Genomic DNA, 25,039 nt, shown 5'->3' on the forward strand with positions numbered 1-25,039 from the left:
TATTGGTTGTGTTGAAATGACTAGACCATCGTCTGACCACCAGCTGTGGTGGAGTCAGGCGACGTCCCCTCCAGCTCTCTTCACGTGTACAGTTGTACAGATGAGGCAGGGCCGCTGGTAGCGCATACCAGGGGTGGATAGTTTTCAGCATGTGCACGAGTGCACTCCAATTCTATTCATTATATCATCTGCCCCTTCTCAAATGCAAAACAGTAACACTTTTTCAGTTGCTATGTATAGCACAGCACCCATAATGTCTGTTATGTTTGCAAGCTATCATTAAGAGCTTGCTGTGATAGCAGGGACATGGTAACAAACTTGGACTTAAAAGTGGAGTAAATACATAGCTGATCTGGTACAGGAGAATGCATATTTCTGAGTAATCAGAAATGCTAGTTTATACTTTTAATGGAAGACCATACAGTGACTACTGGCACAGATGAGATGTCCATGTAATTTGCTCATAAATGTGTATTTAAGGTCCCACAACAATACAGAGATAATGTCTTTTTGAAGTATCATTTCATATTAAAATGCACCCCAAAAAAACTAGATTTACTCCAGAGAAAGGTGTTTGACAGTGAGCTTTACATGCTCTAATCCTCCCTCTTTGCCACTTCAAGTTTTAGCTGAACTTCATGAGTCAATTGCGGAGCTCTCTTATGAAAGCCTGTGATGATTTTTATTTAGTTTGCTTTTCTCTCCGTTTATGGTGGTATATTTTCTTCTCATTCGCCAGTCAAGAGTAATAGTGTTTGTTGTTGTGATGCCCTACCAATGCTTTATGTGTTGAACCTGCCCTCAAACAATGTGGCTGGATCCACATAAAAAATTGCTCTTACGCACACTCTGGAGAGGATGAAAGCAGCCATTCTGCTCTGCTACGTGCAGCTACGAGTCTGATGCTTTTAGACTATTTTAATTGGTTTAAATCCTTTTCATCTGTTTTCTCTTTCCTCTACCTCTCCAACCTTCTTCACTCTATTCTCCCTCTGTCCCTCTGACATTTTTTCCTCTAATTGGACAATTACTCTGTATTCCTTTTTGTTAAGTGCAGCTCTGGTTAAGCATGAATTGTTTGGAATATTATTTAAATAAGGTGCAGGGACCTCAAACAGTGAGCTCATGCTGTAGTCTTTACTATTCATCTATGAATAGATGAATAGTGCACAGCTCACATTAAATGGCCATACACAACACTGCTATCCAGGTACCACTCATTAGTGTGTGTGTGTGTGTGTGTGTGTGGGGGGTGGGTGTGTGTGTGTGTGTGTGTGTGTGTGTGTGTGTGTGTGAGTGTGTACGTACGTACATATATACGACATTGTACACACACGCGCACACGCACACATATATATATATACTGAGGCCAGTTGAATGTACTGCCAAATTCACAGAATCAGCTTTGAAGACAGGTTGTGGGAGTTAATGAAAGGTAATGATGCTGTTTGATCATTATTTTGTGTACTCAAAAGTGCTCACTAACACAGTTTTTAAGGAATTTGTGACAAAAATTTGAGAGAAATATATTTATCAAGTGCACAAAAGTCTTCGATCTTTAACTAAAACCTGTAAAAAAACAAGTGTTGTGTTTACATTCTTTTTTAAAAACTCTTGTTTAACACTAAGATTTTGGATCAAACCTCAAAGGTATGAATAGATTCAATAATAATAATAATAATATACCAAATGCCTCCTGCATTAACATTAAAAGTCATGTTTTATTGTAAGAAAAAATATTTTGGCAAAATTCTTCCTAATCTATGGAAACTGATGTCGGTTCACTTTTTCATGCTATATTTTATCTCGTATTTAACTTACCCAGTTTTATTTTTGGAGTCTTATTTTGTTTTTATGTGTGTAATCTTAATTAATCAACATTGTTGGAAGAAGCCTCAGACTTTTATTTATTTTTATATATTTTATAGACTTTTAAGATTTTTATTACCCAAGAATGCTTCTCTGTTATTTGTTGTGCAGCTGATAAAAAAACTAAAACTAAAAATACTGTTAACGTTACAGCCACATACACAGCATTCCATAAAGTTGGAATTTACCTTCTTACAGATGTCACTGTATGCCTGCCTATTTTTGTGGTTGTCCCAGTAGTTCTGTTAGTGCCTATATCTAATTCTCTGTGGATTGTAGATAAATTCGATCCTTAAATGTGTGAGAACTGATACTTTAGAATTAAAATATGACTGATGAAAGATGCTTCTTTTAAAAGGTGGTGTTAAAGGTCAAGCAGCTAATAAACTTCTTTTGCAGGATGAATGAAATTAAACAGCAATTTGTTAATTTGTGCATTTGTCTGTCTCCCATCGTGTCAGTTTTTGTTTGAAGGCAAAAGGCAAATAAATCCATTTATTTATTTATTTATCCATTTTTAATTCCATTTTAGTCTCATTTGGGTCATAGCAAATAATAATTAATTTGATTATCATTTTTATTGAAATTTCATTTTGAAATGTAGTGAAGTAAAGGTACAAGTAAAAACAAAAATCTAAATATTGAAGAAAAATACAGTTGTTTTAAGACTGAACTTAACTGCATTAAATTAGTTAATTTACTTGCTGACTTTGTAAGTTATACCAGCATTCTCCATCAGGAAGACGACTTGTGCCTCTGCCTGTTGTGATCACTGCAGTCTCGACATCAGAGTGTAAATATGTTGTTTTCTTTTACAGTGGGGACTGAACATGGACAGGAGGCCATTGACAGTGCTGCTGTCTTTCTGTTTGAGACTTTCCACAACAAAGACCATGTGGGGACAGAGGAGACCCGAGCCATTAAACAGATGTTTGGCCCCTTTCCATCATCTGCAGCCGAGGCCTCCTGTGCCTGCGTGGCCCGGCTGGTGGCTCCGCTCGGAGAATCCCGAGTCGAAAATTTTATCCAGAGCACATGCTCCCGTTACAGCCCCCAACGAGGGTCCACCTTTGGACGCAACATCGCCTTCTCCTATGACTGCTACACATTGGACCCGCTGGAGGACCTGCCCGGCTCTGGCCTTCATGAGGAGAACATGAGTTTAGACTTTATGAATTTCCTCAACAGCCATCAGAGCGGGAGGAAGGTCGCTGGTGAGGAAGAGGTGTCCAGCTCAGGAAGGTCTTTGAGCTCTGGGGATGGAGCCATCCTCAGATCAGAGGTAGAGAAGTATCTGAACGGAGGCAACATGATCTCATCCAGCCCGGAGGAGCTGTGCACCTCCCTGTTTGAAATGCTGGCCTCCCACAGGAGTGACGATGAGCTGCAGAATGAGGTTTGTGTCACAAAATGCAGTGTAATTTATAGATGGTGAATCTGATGAATTGTTCTTGGGAATCCATAGGTTAAACATGCAAAACTTACCGTGGCTCACAACTTGTTTTAGGTATTATGCTAAATCAATTTCTCACAGCACTGACAGGACTTACACAAGGTAATAGGTATGGTAATGATGATTTGACAGATAAATAAACAAATAAATGCAATGCAGTAACCCTACTTAAATACACAAAAGTTCCAGTGATAATGGCTTTTTAGTATATTTGAATTAAGTAAAAGGAAAAAAAAAGATTTTTTTTCTTTTTTAAATCATTGATAGTATGAGTTTTCTGTCATGACTTCCGAAGGATGGAGACACCTGTTGAAGCTTCAATCAGAACACCTTAATATCTCCGATAGATTTTATTGCATACAGTTTACATTTGGATGTCAGTAAGAGTATAATTATTTGCGTGATATGTGTGTATTTAATTTTCCTTAGCCACAATCTAGTTTGGGAAAAGAGTTGCCTGTGAACAAATGCAAGTTATGGGAGCTGCTATTTTGCTAATAAAAACATTATACTGGCTATATTTTCATATGGGGGTGGGGCTTGTGCCATGTGCGATAAATTAAATGACTATATCGCGAACACTGAGTATAAATTGTCACATTGTTTCTATGAGCCACTGGCATTCGGTTCTCTCACTCTCGTCTTTGGCTCTATGCCTGTCACAGACACACACACACAAAGCAGGGCTTTCTGCAGAGCTCCGATTGTGATTATTTAATCACATTTTGCAACCACGGAGCACCAGTGCAACTTGAAAATATTAGTAAAATATGAACTGGGGAGCTGTTAGTGTGTTGTCCGCTCACAGTAAATGAATCCTCATGGTTAAAGGTGACGTGGTATTGGTTTAACTGTCTGCTAACATCCAGCTGTTGACCGGAAGCTTGAAGTCCACACAAAAACATTGACACTTCCTGCCTGAAATGAGCCATGTCCTTCAAGATAAAAGCACTATGGTTCCTGCAATTTTAATATATGACAGTAGCTACTTTATTTAAGTTATTGTAACTTCAGTTCATTCAGTAATTTTGTATTTTAGTAATTAACATTTAACAAGCATTTAAAAGTAGCAAAATATGCTATATGTTGTGATATAGCCTGAAAATATCGTGATATTATTCTAAAGCCATATCGCCCAGCCCTATTTTCATATATTATACAAGTCAATGTAAAAAGAATGACCTTTTCATGTAGTGCTAGCAAGCTAACACTGTCTGCTTATGATCAGCATATTGATTGTATCTGAATAACCATCATTTCTAGCCCTGCTCATTAAACAAAGACCACTGCAAGTAAAGGTGTTCTTTGTTTACATTTTCTGTCAGTGGCTCATAGATTGCTAAGCTAGCAGGCTAACGTTTTCTCAGGATTGTTCCTGGTGGCAGACGGGAATCTACTTGACACAAAACTTTCGTTTTTTCTACCACACATAGATCATAAACCCTTGAATATAAAAATGACTCATTGAAAAATAAGGAATGTAAACGTTTTAATTTTGAAGGGACAGTCATTTTAGACACCCCAAATTAAAAGTACATAGTTTTCCACTTACCTGTAAAGCCGTTAATCAATCTAGACTGTTCAAGTTGCTGAGTGTTGAAGATATAGGCTGCAGAGATGTCTGCCTTCTCTCCAATATGCTGCAACTAGATGGTATTTGGCTTGTGCTCAAAATGCCAAGAAAAAAATAATTTGTAAAACTCGAAGACAATGTCACTTTCGCAAAAATCATGACCTAATTAGTCAAAATAATCCACAGACCTTGTAGGCAGTTTTATGTTGGAACTATTTTCTGTCTACCACACTACACCAAACAACTGTATCAGTGTGCAGAGGCAAGGCAGCCCTAATGCTGCAAAAGAAGTTGAAGGTTCAGATTGAACTTGAACTTAAAAATGAGGAATCAACTCTTAACACGGTATTTCTGTGACATGAAGTTTGACCTGTCCTTATGGTACCTTTAATATCTCGGGGCTCTTATTGATTCTGTAACCTTGACCTTCAGCAGCAGGCCTTTTGGGCTTGATCCAGGTGCTGGATTTATCATTTCCTGGCTGTTAGACTCAGTCATCCTTGGCCTTTACCTCCAGACCTTTTTGGACATTTCCAACTTGGCTTTGACCTTCATAAGTAATAAAGACCCTTTGGAATTATTAGCAACTGAACATGTAGACATAAAGGCAGAGGTCAACCTTTAAGGCAGCAGTTTTACGAAACTTTAGCAATGGAGAGGATAGAAAGATAAGATTAGGAATAGAATCAGACATTAGGAATGGGTGCTTATTCAATATTATTAACCCTATGACACCTGAGCAAAGTGGCTTAAATACCTAATAATAAGCAAGAAAGTAGTAAAAAAAAATTAGGCGACAAGAAAATCACCAGAAAGGAAAGAAAAGAAAAAAGCATGGTAAAACAAACAAACAAAAACGATTAGGAAATCAAATCAAAACCTTAAAATCATAATAATTTTCTAACAAATTTCAAAAACAAAAATAAAAACAATTTTCTGGGTATTTTCCGAAGGTTAGGCCAGAAAGAGGTCCTTGATTGCTTTAAAACAGTACAACTAAGAGAAGCCAAACAGCCCCTTTTGTTTTTATCTGTCTCCACATCCTCATGTGTGATACCAAGACAAGAGACAGAAAGGCAATATAAAATAAAGGTCAGGATCACTGTTTTGTTTCAGCCTGTTGAAACCTCCTCCAGCAGTTATTTGCTATCCTTTACATTTACTTATGAATCAGGAAAGTGCTCCATCATTCTGTCCCCCTGCATTTTCACCCTCTTCCATTCTCAGACTCCCAGAGACACCGAGGCTTTTATATTGTCCATGTTGCTCCTCTGCAGCATCTCGCTCTCACTCCTCTTTCGCTCGCTCTCGCTCTCCCTCTCCCTCTCTCACCACACAGAGACAGAAGTTGTACAGAATTGTACAAGTTCAGCTGCTTACAGTTGGTTCCAATGTTTCTCACGTAGTTGGCATTTGGAAGCGAACTCTCCCACTGACATCTTTAGATGTAGAATGCCCTCTGTGTGTGTGTGTGTGTGTGTGTGTGTGTGTGTGTGTGTGTGTGTGTATGTGTGAGAGAGAGTGAGAGTGCACCTGCAGACTCTCTTTATGCATCTACCTCTGTGTGACTCCAAAGTCAACAGTCAAGTTTAAAGGCTTTGCACTCAGTGCCATTAGAGCTTACAATGGAGAGAACCTGCTTCTTATTATTTCTCATGGCTGCCCCTCCATTGCTGACATTTCGAAGTTGTTGCTGAGCTCAGAGAGGAGGAGGGAGGTGTACGGGCAGGAAATTATGTCACTACAAACTGAATTTGAATCTTTTGTATTTGAATTAGAATTGCTCAACTTAAATAACTTATCATTCAAATAATGTTTTTGTTTTGAAATAGGGGTAGACTGATGTTGTTTTTCCAGGGTCGATACAGATACTGATTATTACTACTTAATGAGACCAATAAATAATATTTGGAACCGATATGCATTTGCAGTAAAAATGTCTGTCAAAATTTAGAATATAAAAAATTCTAACATAAAACTTTTTTTTTTTTTTTAAAAATGCCTTTAGCAAATGTTTAATCAAACTCCTCACTTCTCTTAAACAGTGCAGTGTAGGGTCTGCATATGATCACCAAATTCACACAGTAAAAGCATGTAACAAAAGATGTTTCTAGAAATTGTCTTGCCTAAAAACAAGAAAACTTGCTGTCTTTTGCAGGACATTTTTTGGCTTTTATTTGGGTTTAAAAACTGATGTAACTGTAAAAGTTTCATCTTCTTGTGAATGTGAGCATCTGAAAATTAATTCTTGATATGTTATGATCCAAAGCTGGGTACATTACGAGATTTAAAAAAGAAAGCACAGCTATAATTTTTGTTGTAAAATGAAAACTTATTAGTGTGGATATGGCTGAAGATAAGACAATAGTTTGCACAAAATGCTGCAAAGAGTTGTAATTAAATTTTCAGAACATCAAGTTCATTGTGTTCATTATTTATCATATAGACTCTGCTTGAAAAGATTATCCAAATATAGATTTTTAAACTGTCAGCATAAAATTACACAAATGTTTTTTTCTTATTGTTTTCCATTTTAATCTACAGTATTATCTGTACATGTATACATATATTAGTGCCTATATATTTTATTTCACTTTTGCTTTTTGCATATTTAAATCCTTGTATTTTAAGCGTCACTGTATGGCATATCATGACGGTAACTGCAATGATTACTTCACTGCTTTAGATGAATTTAAGATGCTTTTTTTATGGCCTCTGCACTCGTGATAGCAGTAGTTGGAGGCATTTATGTTTTGGGTTGTCCGCCCCTAACTTATGTTCCTACATTAATACTTGCGACCGTACCTAAAGCGACACCTATGACCATACATACAGCAGCACCTACAACCGCAGCTACGTCTGTACCTACGTCCACAAATGTGTTACAATTGTCGGCTTGGACTTAACAATGAAATAAGCAAGTGAACAAGATTTTGCACAAACGTCCTCCAAGACTCAACAATGATCTGATTAGAATTTTTTGATCAAAAGCCGCTGACCTTAAAAAACATGTTTTTGGCTGTAATTCAAGAATTCATGCACTAATTAGGACAAAATTGTACACAAATGCCTTATAGGATAAAATAATGAAGTGTTGACATTATAGAGTACATCCAAATTGTCCAAGTTTAACTGTGACATCATAATGTTCTGCAAAAAACCTGTTCTGACCATTACTCACTGTCATACAGAAGGGTCAGATACTGAATTGGTGACAACTTGAAACTGTGCTGACTGTAGAGATTTTTTGTGCTGGTGGGTTGAACATATGTGTGAAGCACAATGTTTTTGCAGACATGGATGTACACTACAAGTGTAACTTGACTGGTGCACAGAGGTATCGACTGCAAGGCAGTACTTCCAGTTTTCAAATAGGGGTTCAGGTTGGATTGGTCTCAGGGGAGATCCAGCCCTTCCCAGTGGTGACTCTGTCCAAATAATGCTTCAGCTGCTCCATTTATCAGCAGAAAAATTGAGCAGGCCAGGCTGAATATTTAATCACTGATAAAGGAGCAGGGGACACAGACATTTACACTCCTTGACCTGTGGCTGTGAGGATGTGGAGTTATTATACACTTAATGCTTTGGAACTGGACTTGCCTGCAGGGTGGCGGACTGTACAGAATCCATCTGCAGGAGAGACTCACAGTCCCAGCAGAAAGCACACCTAATCAGTCAACTCCAAGGACAGAATTCGTGAGAGTTTATAAAAAAATCTAAAAAACATTCCCTTTGAGCAGGTGAAACCCCAACCCACCTCACCAGCTCCCACCCACTGCCGACACACAGCACACTCAACTCTAATAAAACTGAGACATTCACAGGGACCAATGGAAGTTTAGAACAAATATAAAAGAGACCACCGAGGGAAACAAAGATAACCCCAACAAAGACGATGGCTGACCTGACATCAAAGTGCGTCTGTTGTTTTAGTTTCCTGCCGTGCTGACTATTGCCTTCCCAAGGGAGGACAGACTGAAAGAGCAAGCCGTGCCTCCATTCTGAAACCGAACCTGAAAGGAGATGTGGAAGCGGGGGGGGGATTTTTTAACAGATTCAAATTACACCTCCAGGTCCTTCAGGTCTGCTATTTTCCAGTTAGAGAGCACAATCTTCATCATCACTTCCACCTCACAATGATACTGCAGCCCTCTCTCCGCTAAGGTTTTAATTGTGTGCTGCTGTGCGCACGATTTCTTGTTGTTGTTGTTGTTGTTTTTCTGTCACTTGCTAAGTGCCAGGTGGCTATGTTTGGGAGGCTAAGCGGCAGAGCATATTCTGTACCAGGCGGATGGTAATTACCAGGTGCTCAGCCTTGGCAGTAAAAGCGTGTTTGGGGGTATTGGTGAGCCATAGGATGTGTATACGTGCTTGTGTGTGCGTGTGCGTTTGTGTATGTGTGTGCGTGTGTGTGCGCACGTGCTATGCTGCTACTGTAGATGACTGTATTTTTGGCTTGCGGTAACTGCCCCCCCCCCCCCCCCCCCCCCCCCCCCCCGTTCGAGCTGCTGGGCCCAGAGGGGCTGGAGATGATCTCCACCCTCCTCCAGCGAAGGGCAGCCATCGTCGACTCCCTCCTCGCCATCCCACCTGACAGCACTGGCTACCCACCAGGTGAGACAGCCCTATGGCAACCAGGTCATCTCCATGGTAACAAAAACTGCACTTGTATTGACTCTATTTGAAATAGTCCTGAATACCAGATATGAATTAATGAATAAATAAGGAAATGAATGAATAAGGAAAAATATCTGAAGGTCTTGAGTAGAGCCTGATTGATACTGGATTATTTCGGGATGATGCCGATACCAATATTGGGGAGTTGAAAATTCAGACATTGCAAAAGTATTCACCACCCTTGGCATTTTTCCGATTTTGTCGCATTACAACCTGTAATTTAAATGTATTTTTATTGGGATTTTTGTAATGTACCTACACAGAATAGTCAATATTGTCGACATGAAATGAAAAATGAAAATTCTAAAAAATAAAACAATGAAAATTTTGCATGCACATGTATTCACCCCCCTTGCTATGACACTCTTCAAAAGTCACATAACTTGTTATATTAAGTCCACCTGTGTGCAATCTAAACATCACATGATCTTAGTTCATATACATCTGGTCTGAAAGGCCCTTGAGTCTGCAGCACTACTGAACGAGGTTTTCCACCAAGTGGCATCATGACTGTGTAGGTCCATTACCAGAAATCACAATAAAAATCCATTTAAATTATAGGTTGTAATGCAACAAAATAGGAAAAATGCCTAGGGGGTGAATATTTTTGCAAGGCACTGTATCGACAGATGTTATGTATATATATTTTATATATATTTAATTATGTAATGCAGTTATCCCTCAGATATGGTTATCAACAACTTGAGACAAAGATAACATAATGAAGGCAGGATAATTTATAGTTTGACAGTAAACTTTTATTGTCAAAAATGAAATCAGAACATTGAAAAGTGAACTTCATTGGGAATTTGATCATTTTAAATTACTCCAGGCATCTTTTTCTTCATCATGTTCTGTTAAAAATAAAACTTCGTGTATTGTGCATTAAAGACAACATATAAGCTGATACTGATACATCTTTGATGGGCCACTATTGGCCAGTAATATTTGCTGACTGATATATCGGTCGAGCTCTAGTCTCGAGGTGTTCTTGAGGTTTTTTTGCCTTGCATTTTTTGTCATACAGAATAAAAAAAAAAACGAGCCTGGAAAAACAAGCTTTGCTGTTTCGGCCCCACTGCTATTAGGCAGATTGTCTTGTTTTGACTGATATCAGACCATATTTCTTTATTTTCAAAGCACGATGATAACAGACAGGTGCCAGTGATGGGTCTGTGTATTTATAGCGGGGAGTCTCCCCTCCTGGTGCAGCAGTGCCTTTGACAGCTGTGATGAATATTACATTGGAGATTACTCACGGGCAGTCCTTTGCTGCTTAATTTCAGTATGTTTAAACGCAGTTTAGAATTGTTGTGCAATGCAGTCAGACCAAACGCCTGATCTGTCATGTGGTATTTACGCCGTCATTATTTATTCATCTGCAATTCATCACCTCAACTCTTTAACAAAAAAGAAAGAAAAAAAACCCAAACACCTCAAGGGAACCTAAAATGTCTTCAGTGATATTGAGGAGATTTTATAGAAATTTCCTCTTTTATCCAGCTTTTCAGTAGATCTTGTCCAGTGATTTATAATAATTGTGGTGGAAGGCTGGGCAAAATGGAGAAAATAAATTATCACAATATTTTTTACCAGATACCCTAATATTGATATTGCAAACATATTGTAGGGTTAAATATTGGTGCTTTTACAAATTTTTTTCAAAAATTTAAGACAGTCCCAATTCCGAGCAACTGTCCTGGATCCTGAACACTGCCCTGTTATAATTGACCCATGTAGTAATAGGTCATATGGAAAAGCTTTAACGAGAGCTGTCTGTGCTGTGAGTCTCGACTTGACTTGAGAATCGAATTTAAATTTTAAAACTGTACAAAATTAAAACAAATGAAGTGTTATTTGGGACATAATATGTATTTGAAAAAATTAGATTACAATATACCACAAATGTTACAAATTATAATAATGATTATATTGTATCATGACTTAAGAGTCATGATAATATCACACTACGCGGTCTTTGGTGATTTCCAAAAGTACTTTTTTCTTGTTATTATTATCTTTGCTATTTTGTTTATTTTGTGAGAAGCCTAAGTCATACTTAGGTGAAAACTAAAAAAACAACAAAAAAATGTTGAAATCAATTAAACGCTGCAAACTTGAATGGAGGTAAAATGTTTCAAGACACAAAGGATCAAACTATGAAAGTGAACGGTTTGCTTTGTTGGGTTGGGATCCTTAAAAAATATAACCACTGATTTACCGACGTCTCTTTCGCCATGTCAGTCTATGGGGAATAGTATTTTGGGGCCACCTGCCATGACATGTTGGTTATTCCCCTTGATGGCTTTTTTGAAAAGCCCAGCACACTTTTTGGGGGCCTTGTGTATCACCATGCTGTTTGAACTTTGTAGCGTTCCTGCACCTTGCAGCCAGGCTCTCTATTTCTGTCCTTTATTTAATACCTCTCATAAATGAGAGAAATGATAGAATAAGAGGCTCTACGTGGAGAAGAACAGGTTGGCACGTGTGAGGTGTTGCTAAGGCCAAAATACTGTAAGCACAGGCTTTTATGGAATAGGCTTACATTGGATTTTACTGTAGTTATCTCGCTTTCCCAGCAGCTTAAAGCTGACCTCATTGATTTTGTACGAGATAACATTTCAGAAGGCTCAATCGTGAGCTGTACTGAATCAGGGCATCTATTGATGTACCTGCCTTCCATGCCTGCTTGGTTTTTTTCTCTTCTTATGCCGTCCTCCATCCTGAGCCAGTGCTGTATCTCAACCCCCTGTTTCCTTTGTCCTGGGGTGGCAGGTTTCCCCTCCTCAGTGTGTAGAGTAGAGCTCTAAGTATTTTAAGATATTGCTGGAAAGATAGGATGGATAATTTTTCATTGCCAGAGCTGTCTTTTGATCCATATGTAAGGTAGACATCAAAGAGTGTCTGAAGATTAGAAGAGAGAGCTCCTGCTTTGTCAGAATAATCCCTGCAACCATTTAAAGTCACACAGACTCATCCTTTAGAGGTTTTTGGAGTAATTTGGAATTCACAGGTCCTAAATATAGATTTTAATGCTGGGTGTGAAACAGTACATGAGCTAATTAATGTAGACTAGTAACTATGTTCATTCATTTAGCAGGTTAAATCATTGATGTATACTGCCAGATTTAATATTAGACAATGAAATAATTAGTGTTGCCCAATGGAGCCAAGTCCATTTAAAACAAAGTTAACCGAACACATTTCAGCCTCAACAAAAGAGCTCAGTCATGATGTAATAAATCATCTTTTTTTTAAATGCTTCCTTGCCAGCTATAGTCATATGAGCATGTTTTTGGGCTGTTTGTTCATTTGTACATCTAAATGTCTGTCCGTCCTATTCTTGTGAATATGATATCTTAGGGAATTTCAAATGTGGTACAAACGTCCACTTGGACTCAGTGATGATTGATTCAGTTTTGTTAGTCATATGTCAAACATAAAGGTCACTGTGAACTCATCTCTCTCATTGTTTTGGATATGATATCTCAGAATACCTTGAGGAAATTTCTTCAAATTTGGCACAAACATTCACTTGGACTCAGAAGTGAGCTAATTAGAATATGGATGGTCAGAAGGTGAAGGGAACTTTGATCCCACAAAACATGTTAGCTAGACATTTGGTCAGATACTGAATTGGTGACACTAATCTTGGTTGTCCACCTTGAAATTTGCTAATTTTATAGCTTGTCTGTGCTGCTGGTGGTAAATGTGTGTGAGACATTAGTGTTTTCACAGATTGATTTAAACTGTAACTGCAACTTGAAGGCATACAAATGCACGCAGCAGTTTTAGTTTTGAGTAATGGATTCAAATCTGAAAAATCAGATTTTAGTTGAAGTATGTATGTTTTCGTGTCAAAATGCTATACAGTGTCATTTCTACATGTACACTCATTTACTGCAGTGTATGCCACATTAGTTTGGTTTAAAAAATTACATTACATACAATTACATTGCTGCCCCCATGCACAATCACAAGACTCCTTCTGACTCCTTCCCTCTGACTGAGGAGCTGTCACTGTTTTTATACAGTACAAACGCAGCATTGTATTACACTAAATCTCTGTGTGTTTTCACCTGGTTAAATAAAGGTTTAGGCTTGGATGCTGTCACACAGTATTACGATATACAAGGGTATTTCGAAACCCAGAAGATATGTATCCGCTTTCAATTAAACTCGATGTGTGTAGTGCACTGCACTCACCACCAGAGCTCACCTTGCAACACCTAGTGGTGGAGGGATAAATTACAGGACTGTAAACAGCCAGTGGCCAGCAGGCAGAGAGAGGCCGTAGGGAATAACAGCATTTTTGAATCTAACATGAATTAAGGATTTATGTCTACCAGATCAGAGCTGGTGATTGGTGGTACAGTGGACTTACTAGATTACTAGCAAGAGTAAGAGTAAGGTGGGAAAACCCTGCACACTTAGGTATACTGTCATATACTGATACCCCGGTGAAATTTCAGGAAGGTATAAATGAAGGTATGCAATAGTCCATACAAAAGCCTGATTAATACTGGATTTTTTTTGTTTTTGTTTTTGGGCCAATGCATATACTGATATTGAGAAGTAAGACATGTCTGTATTGATATAACTGCTGGTATTTATGCAATTAGGCAATGCAATTATCCCTTACATATGGCTATCAGCTACTTGTGACAAAGGTAACGAAATGAAGGCAAGATATTTCATAGTTTGACAGTAAACTTTTATAGACAAAAATGAAATCAGAGCACTGAAACAGTGAACTACATTGGGAATTTTACCATTCTAAACTATTCTAAGTATCCTTTTCTGTCATTTTCTGTTCAAAATAAACTTTATATATCGTGCGTATTGAACAACATAAAGGCCGATACCGATATATCTATGATGGGCCAATATTGGCTTACCAATATATTAGTCAGGGTTTATCACATACTGTCCAAGCCGATTAAGGTTAAATAATAATAAAATAGCACCATCTTCCACCTCCAAGCTAAAATCGTCCAGGCTAATACTTTCCTCACTCTACCTGCTTCTACTGTTAGGGAATAGCATGTGTGGGGGTAAGGGAGGCGAGGGCATCGGCGCTTTAACACAAGCTTTCTGCTTACGGCTGATTGGGATTTTCCATTTGAAAAACACATGAAAGAATGGAGATGGATTTGCTCTTTAAAATTTAATTGCTAATATTTAATCACTTGGATGCATTCACTTGATATGAGTGTTGGAATTGTGTTCAGGAAATGTAAATGTTCTTGGTGGAAAATAGACATCTGTCTTGTACAGATACTAATGAATTTTTTTATTCTCAATGGTAAGTATGTAAAGAGCAGATGTGCTTGGAGCGTCATATCAGATTTTGTTTGAACATTTTATGATGGGAAAAACCATGTTAAAGACAATATTAATCACATCGTAGGAGTATGTTTTACATACTTAAAAAAAAACCAAAACATGTCTGCAGGGGGACTTAAAGCAACTGACCTGCACTGACAGTGTGATGTGCGTGCTAAAAAGTAGCCTTATAGAAACTGAAATGCTCTGCTATATTTAATATGATGCTGTTTGTTGCTAGGGGAAGATTTTGCTTGTTTTGCTCTTGTTGCTTTACCATGCAAGCTAACTAAAGTATGCACTCAAAGAGAAGACCATCATGCTCTTCAAACTGGCAATGGACAACTTCAGTTTTCTAAACTTCTCGCTACTTGATACACTATCCTTACAAAATAAACATTTGACAAACACAGTCATTGAGGCTAACCCAAGCTTGATGTTGTTTTCTAAATTGGACTATTTTATGTACAACCCTCTTTAAAAAAAACCCAGCTTGTAATGCTGTATAAAATGCAGAAAACAATGATTTTAAATCCTTTTTGAGCTATATTCAGTTGGAAACAGTCCAAAATCAAGATATTTAATGTTTAAACTGTGAACTTTATTGTTCGTTATAAACATGCATTTATTCTGATTTTGCTCCCTGCAACAGGTTTCAAAAAAGTTGGGACAGTGGCAACAAAAGACTAGGAAAGTTTTGAAATGCTCAAAACACTTTGAACACTCCACAGATAACTGGGTAATTGGTAACAGGTGATAGTATTATGACTGGGTATGAAAGGGACATCCTCAACAGGCCCAATATTCTGAAGCAAGAAAATGTGCAATGTTCAACACTTTGTAAAAAAACTTCATGGGCAAATATTCCAACAGTCTAAGAATGTTTCTCAACACACATTTGCCAAGAATTTAGAGATTTCACCATCTACAATCCATAATATCATCAAAAAATGTAAAGACTTTGCAGAAATCTATGCAATAATGGGTGAGGCTGAAAACCAGTATTTGATGCCTGTTACATGTGATCCCTCAGGCTGCACCTCCTTAAAAACTTACACTATTATATAAGGGTTATTACTAGATGAGCTTGGAAAGAATTTGGAAAACCAAGACTACCATGCAAAGTGAAAGTCAGACATCATTAACATCCAGAAATGCCATCAACTTCTCTGGGCCCAAGCTCATCTGAGATGGACTGACGTAAAGTGGGAAAGTGTGCTGTGGTCTGACAAGTCCACATTTCAAATTGTTTTTGGAAATCATAGGAAGAGGACCATCCATTGATTGTTACCAGCTCATATTTAAAAGTCAGTACGGGGATGTGTTAGTACCCATGGCATCATTGGTAGCTTGCACATCTATGAAGGCTCTGTACATATGCAGAGTGTCTAAATGCGCAAATCCTTGCTACTTTTTTGTTATATTTGTCTATTTTTTCAACACCATGGCCCCTTCTGCTGAAGCATGACTTTTCTACAATAGATTGGCGCTTATCAGCATCGGGAAAAGTTGTGTGGGGCTTGGACTGAATGAAGTGGACTGCGAAAGGGTCCCCGCGGACGTCATACACCAACTAGCCGGTTGGACCGGAGGGGAGAAACGAAACTTAAAGTGCCGGACGAAAAGAGGGAGAAGAGTCGGTACCACGGTGAGGCTGGCCTGACTCGGAGCGGGAGCTTTTCCTCTACCAAGCCTTCTTCTGTCTCGTGTCTGATCGCAGGAGAGTGATGTGGATGTAATGTGATTGTCGCTCACTGAGCAACGGGAGATCTGGGACTGCTCTGCGCACATTTTCACAGAGACATGGTTAACACCTGACATCGTGGATCAAGCTGTTGCACTGGACGGACTGACCTTGTGGGGGCCATTTGGACACAAGACTCTGATACAATTTTAAAAAATGCACTGCAGGAATTGAACAATGCCATCAGCAGCAACATCACCAAGCAACTGGATGGAATCTTCATAGTAGCTGCAGATTTTAATCAACTCAACCTTCACTTCCAAAGATGTAGCAGGATCAAGGATACTTGTTATTTTCGTTTTTTAAACTTTATTTAAACTGACCAACAAATCTACCTTCTATCTTCATTCTACCCTCTACATCGTTTTTTAGTGATCCCCCTGCTTATTCCACCAAGACAATGTCAAACGACATTCTGCATGTGTCACAGCGATAAAACTTCATAGTAAAGTGCAGGTACTAGACTGACCTGCCTACCACTGAAAATGTGTGGTGCATAAGATGTACAATGTATGGGAATGAAAACCCTGGACTGCTGAGCAGCTGAAGTTATGGGTCAAGTAAGAATTTGACTTTCAAAACTTAACCAATTAGTGTCCTCAGTTGCAAAAGCCTACTGAGTGTTGTTATTAAAAAAAGAAGAAGAAACAAAAACAAAAAAGATGTCAAACAGTGGTAAACATGCCCCTGTCCCAGCCTTTTTGGTGCGTGTTGCAGGCATCAAATTTAGAATGAGTTTATATTAACAAAACAAAAAAATAAGTTTAGCAGATTGAACAGTTATTTTTTTGTACTGTAGTCAATTGACCATAGGTCAAAAATGATTTGCAAATCACTGTATTCTTTTTTGTTTGTATTTTATCACAACGTCCCAACCTTTTTTTGGAATTGGGTTTGCATTTCGCTAAGATTGTGTTGCTATCTGGGAGTAATCTATATGTTGGTGGCACCAAATTTCTGAAGGATTTAAATCTTAATCATTTTCAAAATAAACTGTTTTCCAGACTCGGGTTGATGGATTTAAGGACTTCGAAAGCGTGGTAACAAAATGAACCAAATAAGTGCAAATATTTTTGGATTGATGCTCACCTAGCTCTTGAGATTTCACCTGAAAGGGGAAGTTTTGTTCATGGATGTTAGAAGAGAAACTAGAGCAGTATGCAGTCCATCATGTGTTGGTGAATACACGGGGACTGGAATTAGATCTGACCTACATAAGACTTACCAAAGTCCTCTAATGTGGCAGGATGACAGGTTAGATTAATAAGACGAACTTAAGACAAATCTGTGTCTAAAATATGTTGTGTCTGGGATTCAGCATGGAGTCACGGCTCACCTTTAATTGGACAATGTGTAACTAAACTAACTACATCCAGAAGTAAAGCAAGCTAAACATTTTTCTCTCTTTTTCTCAGAAGAGAACAAGCTGTATTTTATGGTCACACCCATATGCTGCTTCAAGCCTCAGATGATATTATTCCCATTGTGAAGAACTTTTGATCAGCGTTAAAAATTTCACTTGCCAGACAGCTTTTGAGATTAGTGTTGCCTTGACGACTGAGGGTGAAGTCAGGAGGGGTTAAAAAAGGCTGATTAAATTTTCCACTATTTGCATGCCATCAGGAAGAGTGGGATTTAGTGGGAATGCCTGTCTCTTGCTGATTAGCTTTTAAATTGCAGTTTGCAGCTTGGCACTTGCATGTTTATCAAAGAACAGATTCTCTTGGTGGCTCTTTTCCACATTTCAATGGCTGATAGAGGCAGGGATATGTGGAATGGACAATTAAAAAGACAGCATGTCCATATTTCCAAAAAGTTTTAATGGGTGCTGGATAACTCAAGGGCTATTCAAGGCAAAAGTACAGTCACACTGACATATTGAAGTTTGTCATAATATACGGTATATGGCTGCCCCTTAGCTTTGATGCCGTGTGTCTTACTGGATGTCGTAAGCTGAGGTCATTTGCTATTGTGTCACTGTACACAGAGCAACATTGGAAAGTTGTGTAGTGGGCTGCTCACTTTTAAAACCTGCTGTCTTTCAGTAATCTAACTGTAAACTTTCACTTTAGTTAAGGTCAAGAGGAAAGGACCACTTTTATGACAATACACTGAATTTTCTGATTTCGAACTGCAGGTGAACAACACAAGAGAACTGAATACTTTAGCTCTAAAGTTGTGCTTTAGGACATTTTTTATGTTTAGTTTTCACCGTTGTCTGATGTTGTATAGACTAAATGATTAATTGAGAAAACAATAAGCAGATAATTTGATAATTAAATAATTGCAGCCCTTTTAGTAAAGCTGCATACTTAACAGAAACAAAATAATATCAATAGATAAGAATTCAAAAAGGAAGAAAGCTGGAAGCACAAGCAAGGAACAAAATAAAATATTTAAAATCTGTTCATTGTTAAAAAAAAATCCCACTCTTGGTTATTATTTTGTATGCACAAAGAAATGCTGTTGGATGAATTAACCTGTTTTAAAACATCCACAGTTTAAAGCATTGCTCCTCAATATTTTTTAAATGAGCAGATAGATTGAACGACTAAGGCTGTGTTTACAGAATCAGATTCTTTTATTCTCAGGTACCACGTGAGGTGAGAGTGAAGCGAGTACAAATTTCAGCTTTTCTTTTTGTTTTTGTTTTTTGTAATTTATCCAAAGTGCATGGATGTGATGTTACTGGTGGTATGTGAGGCGTTGCAAGGCATAGACCGGTTCACACTGATGTCAGATAAGGGTCAGTTCAAACAAAATTGTAAACAGTCTAGGCAGATCATCTGATCTATGGAAATAATCAGAATGAACACTTTTCCTCTTCTAGCTTAACCACTTTTAGCTCATTGATTTAGTTTTATTGCCTTCAAAGTCTGCTCTCATCAACCTATCTGATGAATGTGTTGGAGCACTGACCAGCTAAAAAGCCACAAATCTCCCACATTGTTGGCAAGTTGATACCAATACTCAGCTAAAAGGAGCGTAAATACTCAGCGAATCTTATTATCTGTTATGTGGCCAGAAACACTAATACTGAGTATCAATGTTACTTTGTGTCTAGTGGATGTATAAAAAGGCACTGAAGGCATGCTTTCAGCATAGCAGCTATCCTTTTAATTGTGGTTGAAACTCAACTAAACCATTCCTTCTATATTTTTAGCTGCATTTCTATCGCAAGCTTTGGGTATAATACCTTTGGAACCAAGAGTAACACCTATGAACATGTACCGATACCCACGATCTGTGTATCGTTGCCAGTGTAGACGGTACTCTTACATGTGTGTGGGGTTGTAGATGCTCACTGCTCTGTCTAGCAGCACTTGCTGTATTTCCTTGTTCCTTGTTCCTTGTGATACAGAGTAAAGTCTGCACCCTTTTTATCAACCACAGAACGGGGCTGCACGCTGAAGGACAGATATTAATAAATAGCTGGTTTGTGTTTGTCAGGCAGGAGCAGAGTTTCAGTGCTGCCAGTGCATATCGAAACTATGCTTCACCCAAGATTTTTTCTCAAACGAGGTTTAGATTATGCGTAGTTCACATAATCCGGACCCAATTTATATACACTTTTTAAATGCTTTCAGGTCCACTCATTACTAAATGTGTGTTTTTTCTAAGAGAGACAATAAAAAACAGATGGAGTGGTCAAAGTTATCATGTTGAAATTTAAGGTGTGTTGCTGGTCTCACATTGTTATCTCATGCACTGAGGCCACATTTAGTCAAGTACAGCTCTACAAAAAAATAGAAGACTTTCCATCGCTTTTTAAAAAAAAAAAAAAATCTGCATTGATATGATAACATTGTGAAAATGATTCTCGTGTACATGGATCTGCAAAAACAACCAAAAACGCTGTAGTATGCATGCCAGACCAGTAGTTGGTGATGTAACTTTGACAAACCATAGAAGAACGCCACACACATGCGCAAAGTGCAGCTATGACATCGCCTGCCTCACAGGATCCGCGCATTACGCTTTACACAGTGACAGAAGAGGTTGCATTTTTTAAAGATTACACTCTGAAACCCAGTGTCAGACGTTTGTGTTGTCAAGCCTCCAAAACGGCATCACAGTGTGAATGAAAGGCCAAGTCACAACAAAAGTTTAATGTTTCATGCAAGAACTGTTGCCGTGTAAACGGTCCTGGGATAACATTTCAAGTGAATGTTCCAGGTAAACGTTGTCTGCTTAACAGACAGCCCGTGATTTTTTTTTCTCAGTCCAAAGCTGGCTGTGATAACTCTTAAAGGCTGTGAAACATCCTTTCATATAATAGTTATAGTTTACTATTGTGTGAAAAGCTCTTCTCCTCTGACCAGTGTTTCCAGGGGAGAGGGAGAGAACAAAAAGGGGTTCCAAAGGTACTAAAGGTACCATCCACAACTTTTTACAATAGAAACGCAAAAAAATGTGTACCAAACTCTAAGAGCTATCCCAACCTGCTGGTGGAAACACTCAATTTGTTGCTGCAGCCCTTAGAAGAGGTAGGGCCATTGTGCAAATTTTAGTTGTGTTTTCCAGCTTTCTCTAAAGCAGACACACAGAGGTGGAGCATGATGGGATGTTGACAACCACAACCTGGTGGAAGAAGCCTCCCACTGAGTGTTTGTGTTTGTATACAGATGACTTGACTGGGCCATTAAGCACATTTCTGTCTGCGTTCTGCGTGTGCTCCAGTAGGTTTTTAGGAATATGTCTAGAAAACTACACAGAAATCAGTTTCTCAGACTTGATGTACCATGGCAAATGGTCCTGCCATGAATTTAACAAAAAGATGCCCGTGCCTCTCTGACAAGCATTTTGGACAGTTTCCCCAGGCCACGATCAGAACAGAGGCTTTTCTCTGCCGCTCAAGTGCAAACCAGGCTCACAGCTCTGAGTGTGACAACTAACACAGAGAACAAGCAGTCAGTGGATGCAGGGAGTGTTGCATCATCCTCATTGCTCAGCAAGTTTGACAACAAGGCAATCTCTTTGACTACCTGATGTACTTAGTGCACACTTATAGAGCTTAAATGTTAGAGAGAGCTATTTATTGAAATTATTAAAGCACACTGTGAGCAGACAGAATTATAGGGAGGATTATGGAGTGCTTTGTATGACTTTGTGATAGCAGAAATATATTATTAGCACTGGAGCAGTTATTAAGGGGAAGCTGAATGAAGTTTTATGTTTATATAATGGGCAAAATGTTCATATGTATGCATTATTCTGCAATAAAACCCAGGAACTAGATTGCCAGCCAATATCTGACATCCAAAGGCATTTTCTAGTCTCACTGCCATTCTTTAGTCTTGCAGGAATTCATACTATGAGTAATGCTCACAGGGATAATGATTATTAGCTACATAGAGAAGAATATTCAAAATTATCCAATATCAACATTTAGTGGAATCGTGTAGTCAGGATATGATCATAGTATGGTATCATTTTTCAGAATTTGGCATCTTTCATGAGCAAACTCTTTTATGCAACAGTAAACGTTGCCTTTATTTTTGTTTAATTTATTTTTTATTTCCTTGCCTTTATTTGTCTTTAATTAATTTTTTTTATTAAACTGAGATTATTAAACAACTAGAGATCCATCAACTAAAATGATTAATTAATTGTTCAACTTTTTCATTTAATAACATTGTTTGGTGTACAAATGTTCCCACAACACTGCAAGGGGTTGTGGAAAAGCATTTAGACCATGTTTCTTGGATAACCACCTACATATCTCCCTTGCTTGCTTTGTAATTAGTTGTGTGTGTGTTTGTTTGTAAGCAGGTGATCTCACGTACTACTGGACCGATCAGCCTAATATTTTGTGTGCACATCTATGACTGTATGCTCAAGGACATCTTGTTTGGATTATTCACAATTGTTAAGTAACCTGTTTGGTTGACTGTTTAATATCCTCATTGACTGATGACGTCTCACTCTTCCTAAGGGGCGAGTAGGGATTGCAAATTTAGCAGCAGAGATTAAAGGGCATTTCTGTCAATCAGCTTGGCGTAACGACAAGCCTCAACATGTGTTGCAGGCCGCACTTTGGCCTTCCTTGAGGCTCATACTGACATCTGTACAAAAGTTTTGTCTCATTTTGAACTAGAGTATCTGCAGATTAATTCAATATCAGATATGTTTTGATCCACTTAAGTTAAGCATGATATTTGATGAAGAAAAAAATGTTTTGTTATCTCTGCTGCCACCCTAACTGTAAGGTAACTGGGAGGGACAATTTCACTGGGTGCAGCTGAGCCAGGTGAATTGTCTAGGATGGCTATGATCAGTTCAGAGTTCACTTTTCTTGCAGTTGAAAAGAAATTCATGTGTAGCTTTAGAACTAGAAAACTGTTTCATTGGCTGTGCAATATTTGTAGATATTGATAGCAGCGATGCTGTATGCCACATCCCAAAACAAAAGACAAAAATTTTAATCCAATACTCAGCCAAAAGCTCTTTGCTGTTTAGTCAACATGTTGATTTTCCCTACCTGTCAGTCACTTCACCCTGCTATCAGATGGACTAATCACAGACAGATAGCTATTTCACCTATTTTGGGGTAAAATCATAAAGACTGGATTTGGTATCTTGCATACAAAAAAAAAAACTTGAGACTGTTCACTTTATCTGAAAGGCACAAACATATTTGCATGGAACATTTCAAATAGGGGTGGGTGATAAATCAGTTATACTCAGTGCATCATGGCTTGTTCCACGTGCAATGTATAAAATTACATATCGTATATTATGAGTATAAATTGTCTTGTGTTTTTAGCCTCCGGCATGAGACTTGCTTTGGCGTTTCATTTTTCCCTATCTCTCCTGCAACTCTCTGCCCCTCACAGACACACACTCAAAGCAGAGCTTTTCGCAAAGCTCCAGACTGTGGCTATTTAGTCGCATTTCATGACCATGGAGCACTACTGCAATTTACAGTTACTATTAATACATGAACCAGAGAGCTGTTAGTTTGTTTTCAGCTTGTAGTGGATGAATCCTCATACCGCAGTTACAATTTAAATGTCTGCTAACGCTAACATCTAACTGTTGACTGGAAGCTGCAAGTCCACAGCAAAAACATCAACACATTTAATTATAACAACACTTTATTTAACTTTACTATAACAGTACTTAATTTAACTTTATACTTTATTTCACATTATAACAATATTTTAGTAAACTTTATTATAACAGTAGTTTATTTTACTTTATTTTATGGCAGCAGTTACTTAATTTGTTCCTGTAGTTAATTAAATCATTTTGTGTTTTAGTAGTTTACAGTGGTTTAGAGGTAATTTTAAAATGTCAGGATATATATCGTGTATCATGATATAGCCTAAACATATCATGATATCATTTTAAAGCCATAACACCCAGCCCTAATTTCAAAGTATAATTTTTCACATTTTTTCCATTTTGTGATACACTGTACCTTAAAGAAACAAAATCAGCAATGTTCACTTACAGATCTGATAATACTGCAGATTAAATTTTGATTTTTTTAAAAATAAAAAACAGGTAAAAAAGTAACCATTATATACATGCTTGTTTGCTAGTATGAAAATGATAACTATTGTTTATCTGAAAAGTTAAAACACAACAAATTATATTGTATATATATGACATTTTCAAATTAATGTTCCTTTGCCTTATCTTATTTACAAAAAATAAATTGGATGATCTTGTTATTGTGTAATTCAGTTACCACTCTATGTTGACTCTAAAAAGACTGATCTTGAAAATCCTATATTGGTGTTAAAGGTGTGAAGAAAACAGTGTGAAAACACTTTGAAACATCTTGCAAGAAACCTAAATGTGTTTTGGTGATGCTCCTTACAATGATTATGGCACCATGATCACTTGTGGAAATGAGAAACCTGGAGATTTGGAGGCAATCACTGCTGGAGACGCACAACAAGGCACAATAGCTCCCCGAGAGAGGGAAAGTAAAGGACGGGGGAATGGTTTAGACAGAGGAATCGGTGCATAGAGGGTGACAGAGTTAAAGGGGTTGGGAGTGGGAAAGGTAATGGGAGGGAGGGTAAGAGTGACAGGAAGAGGGGAGCCGGCAGAACGAGGGGGAGGCTGTGCAGCAGGTAGAGCCACTAGACGAGATAAAGAAGAAATCATTCAGTCAATCAGCCCAGGCCGCGGTGCAATCATCAGATCTCATCTGTTTTCAAGAGCAATTCTGCCTTTTATTGAGCTGTTGTGCCTCAAACAGGGAGGCTGCAATGGGGAAGGTTAACCCGTGCAGTGCCAGATGCACTTGTGTCTGACATCAATGAGCTATCAGGATTACTGCTGAAATATGAGTCTGTTTTTTTTCTGACATTGGCTGACCCGATGTTGCTTTCTAAGTGTGAACAAACGCTTCTGTTGTTCAGCCAGGGATAAATGCTCTTTG

At 38.2% G+C, this 25,039-nt stretch overlaps 1 protein-coding gene across 1 annotated transcript in view; it reads left to right on the top strand.

Annotated features, from left to right (window-relative positions):
* Nucleotides 1–25,039, top strand: part of ascc3 (activating signal cointegrator 1 complex subunit 3) — a 202,737-nt gene that overhangs the window by 12,460 nt on the left and 165,238 nt on the right. Inside the window, 2 exon segments of the mRNA XM_042490728.1 lie at nt 2,688–3,265; nt 9,392–9,509. Coding sequence (XP_042346662.1) covers nt 2,688–3,265; nt 9,392–9,509 — 696 coding nt within the window.

The sequence above is a fragment of the Plectropomus leopardus genome, chromosome 7 (genome assembly GCF_008729295.1).
Source record: "Plectropomus leopardus isolate mb chromosome 7, YSFRI_Pleo_2.0, whole genome shotgun sequence".
NCBI lineage: Eukaryota > Metazoa > Chordata > Actinopteri > Perciformes > Serranidae > Plectropomus > Plectropomus leopardus.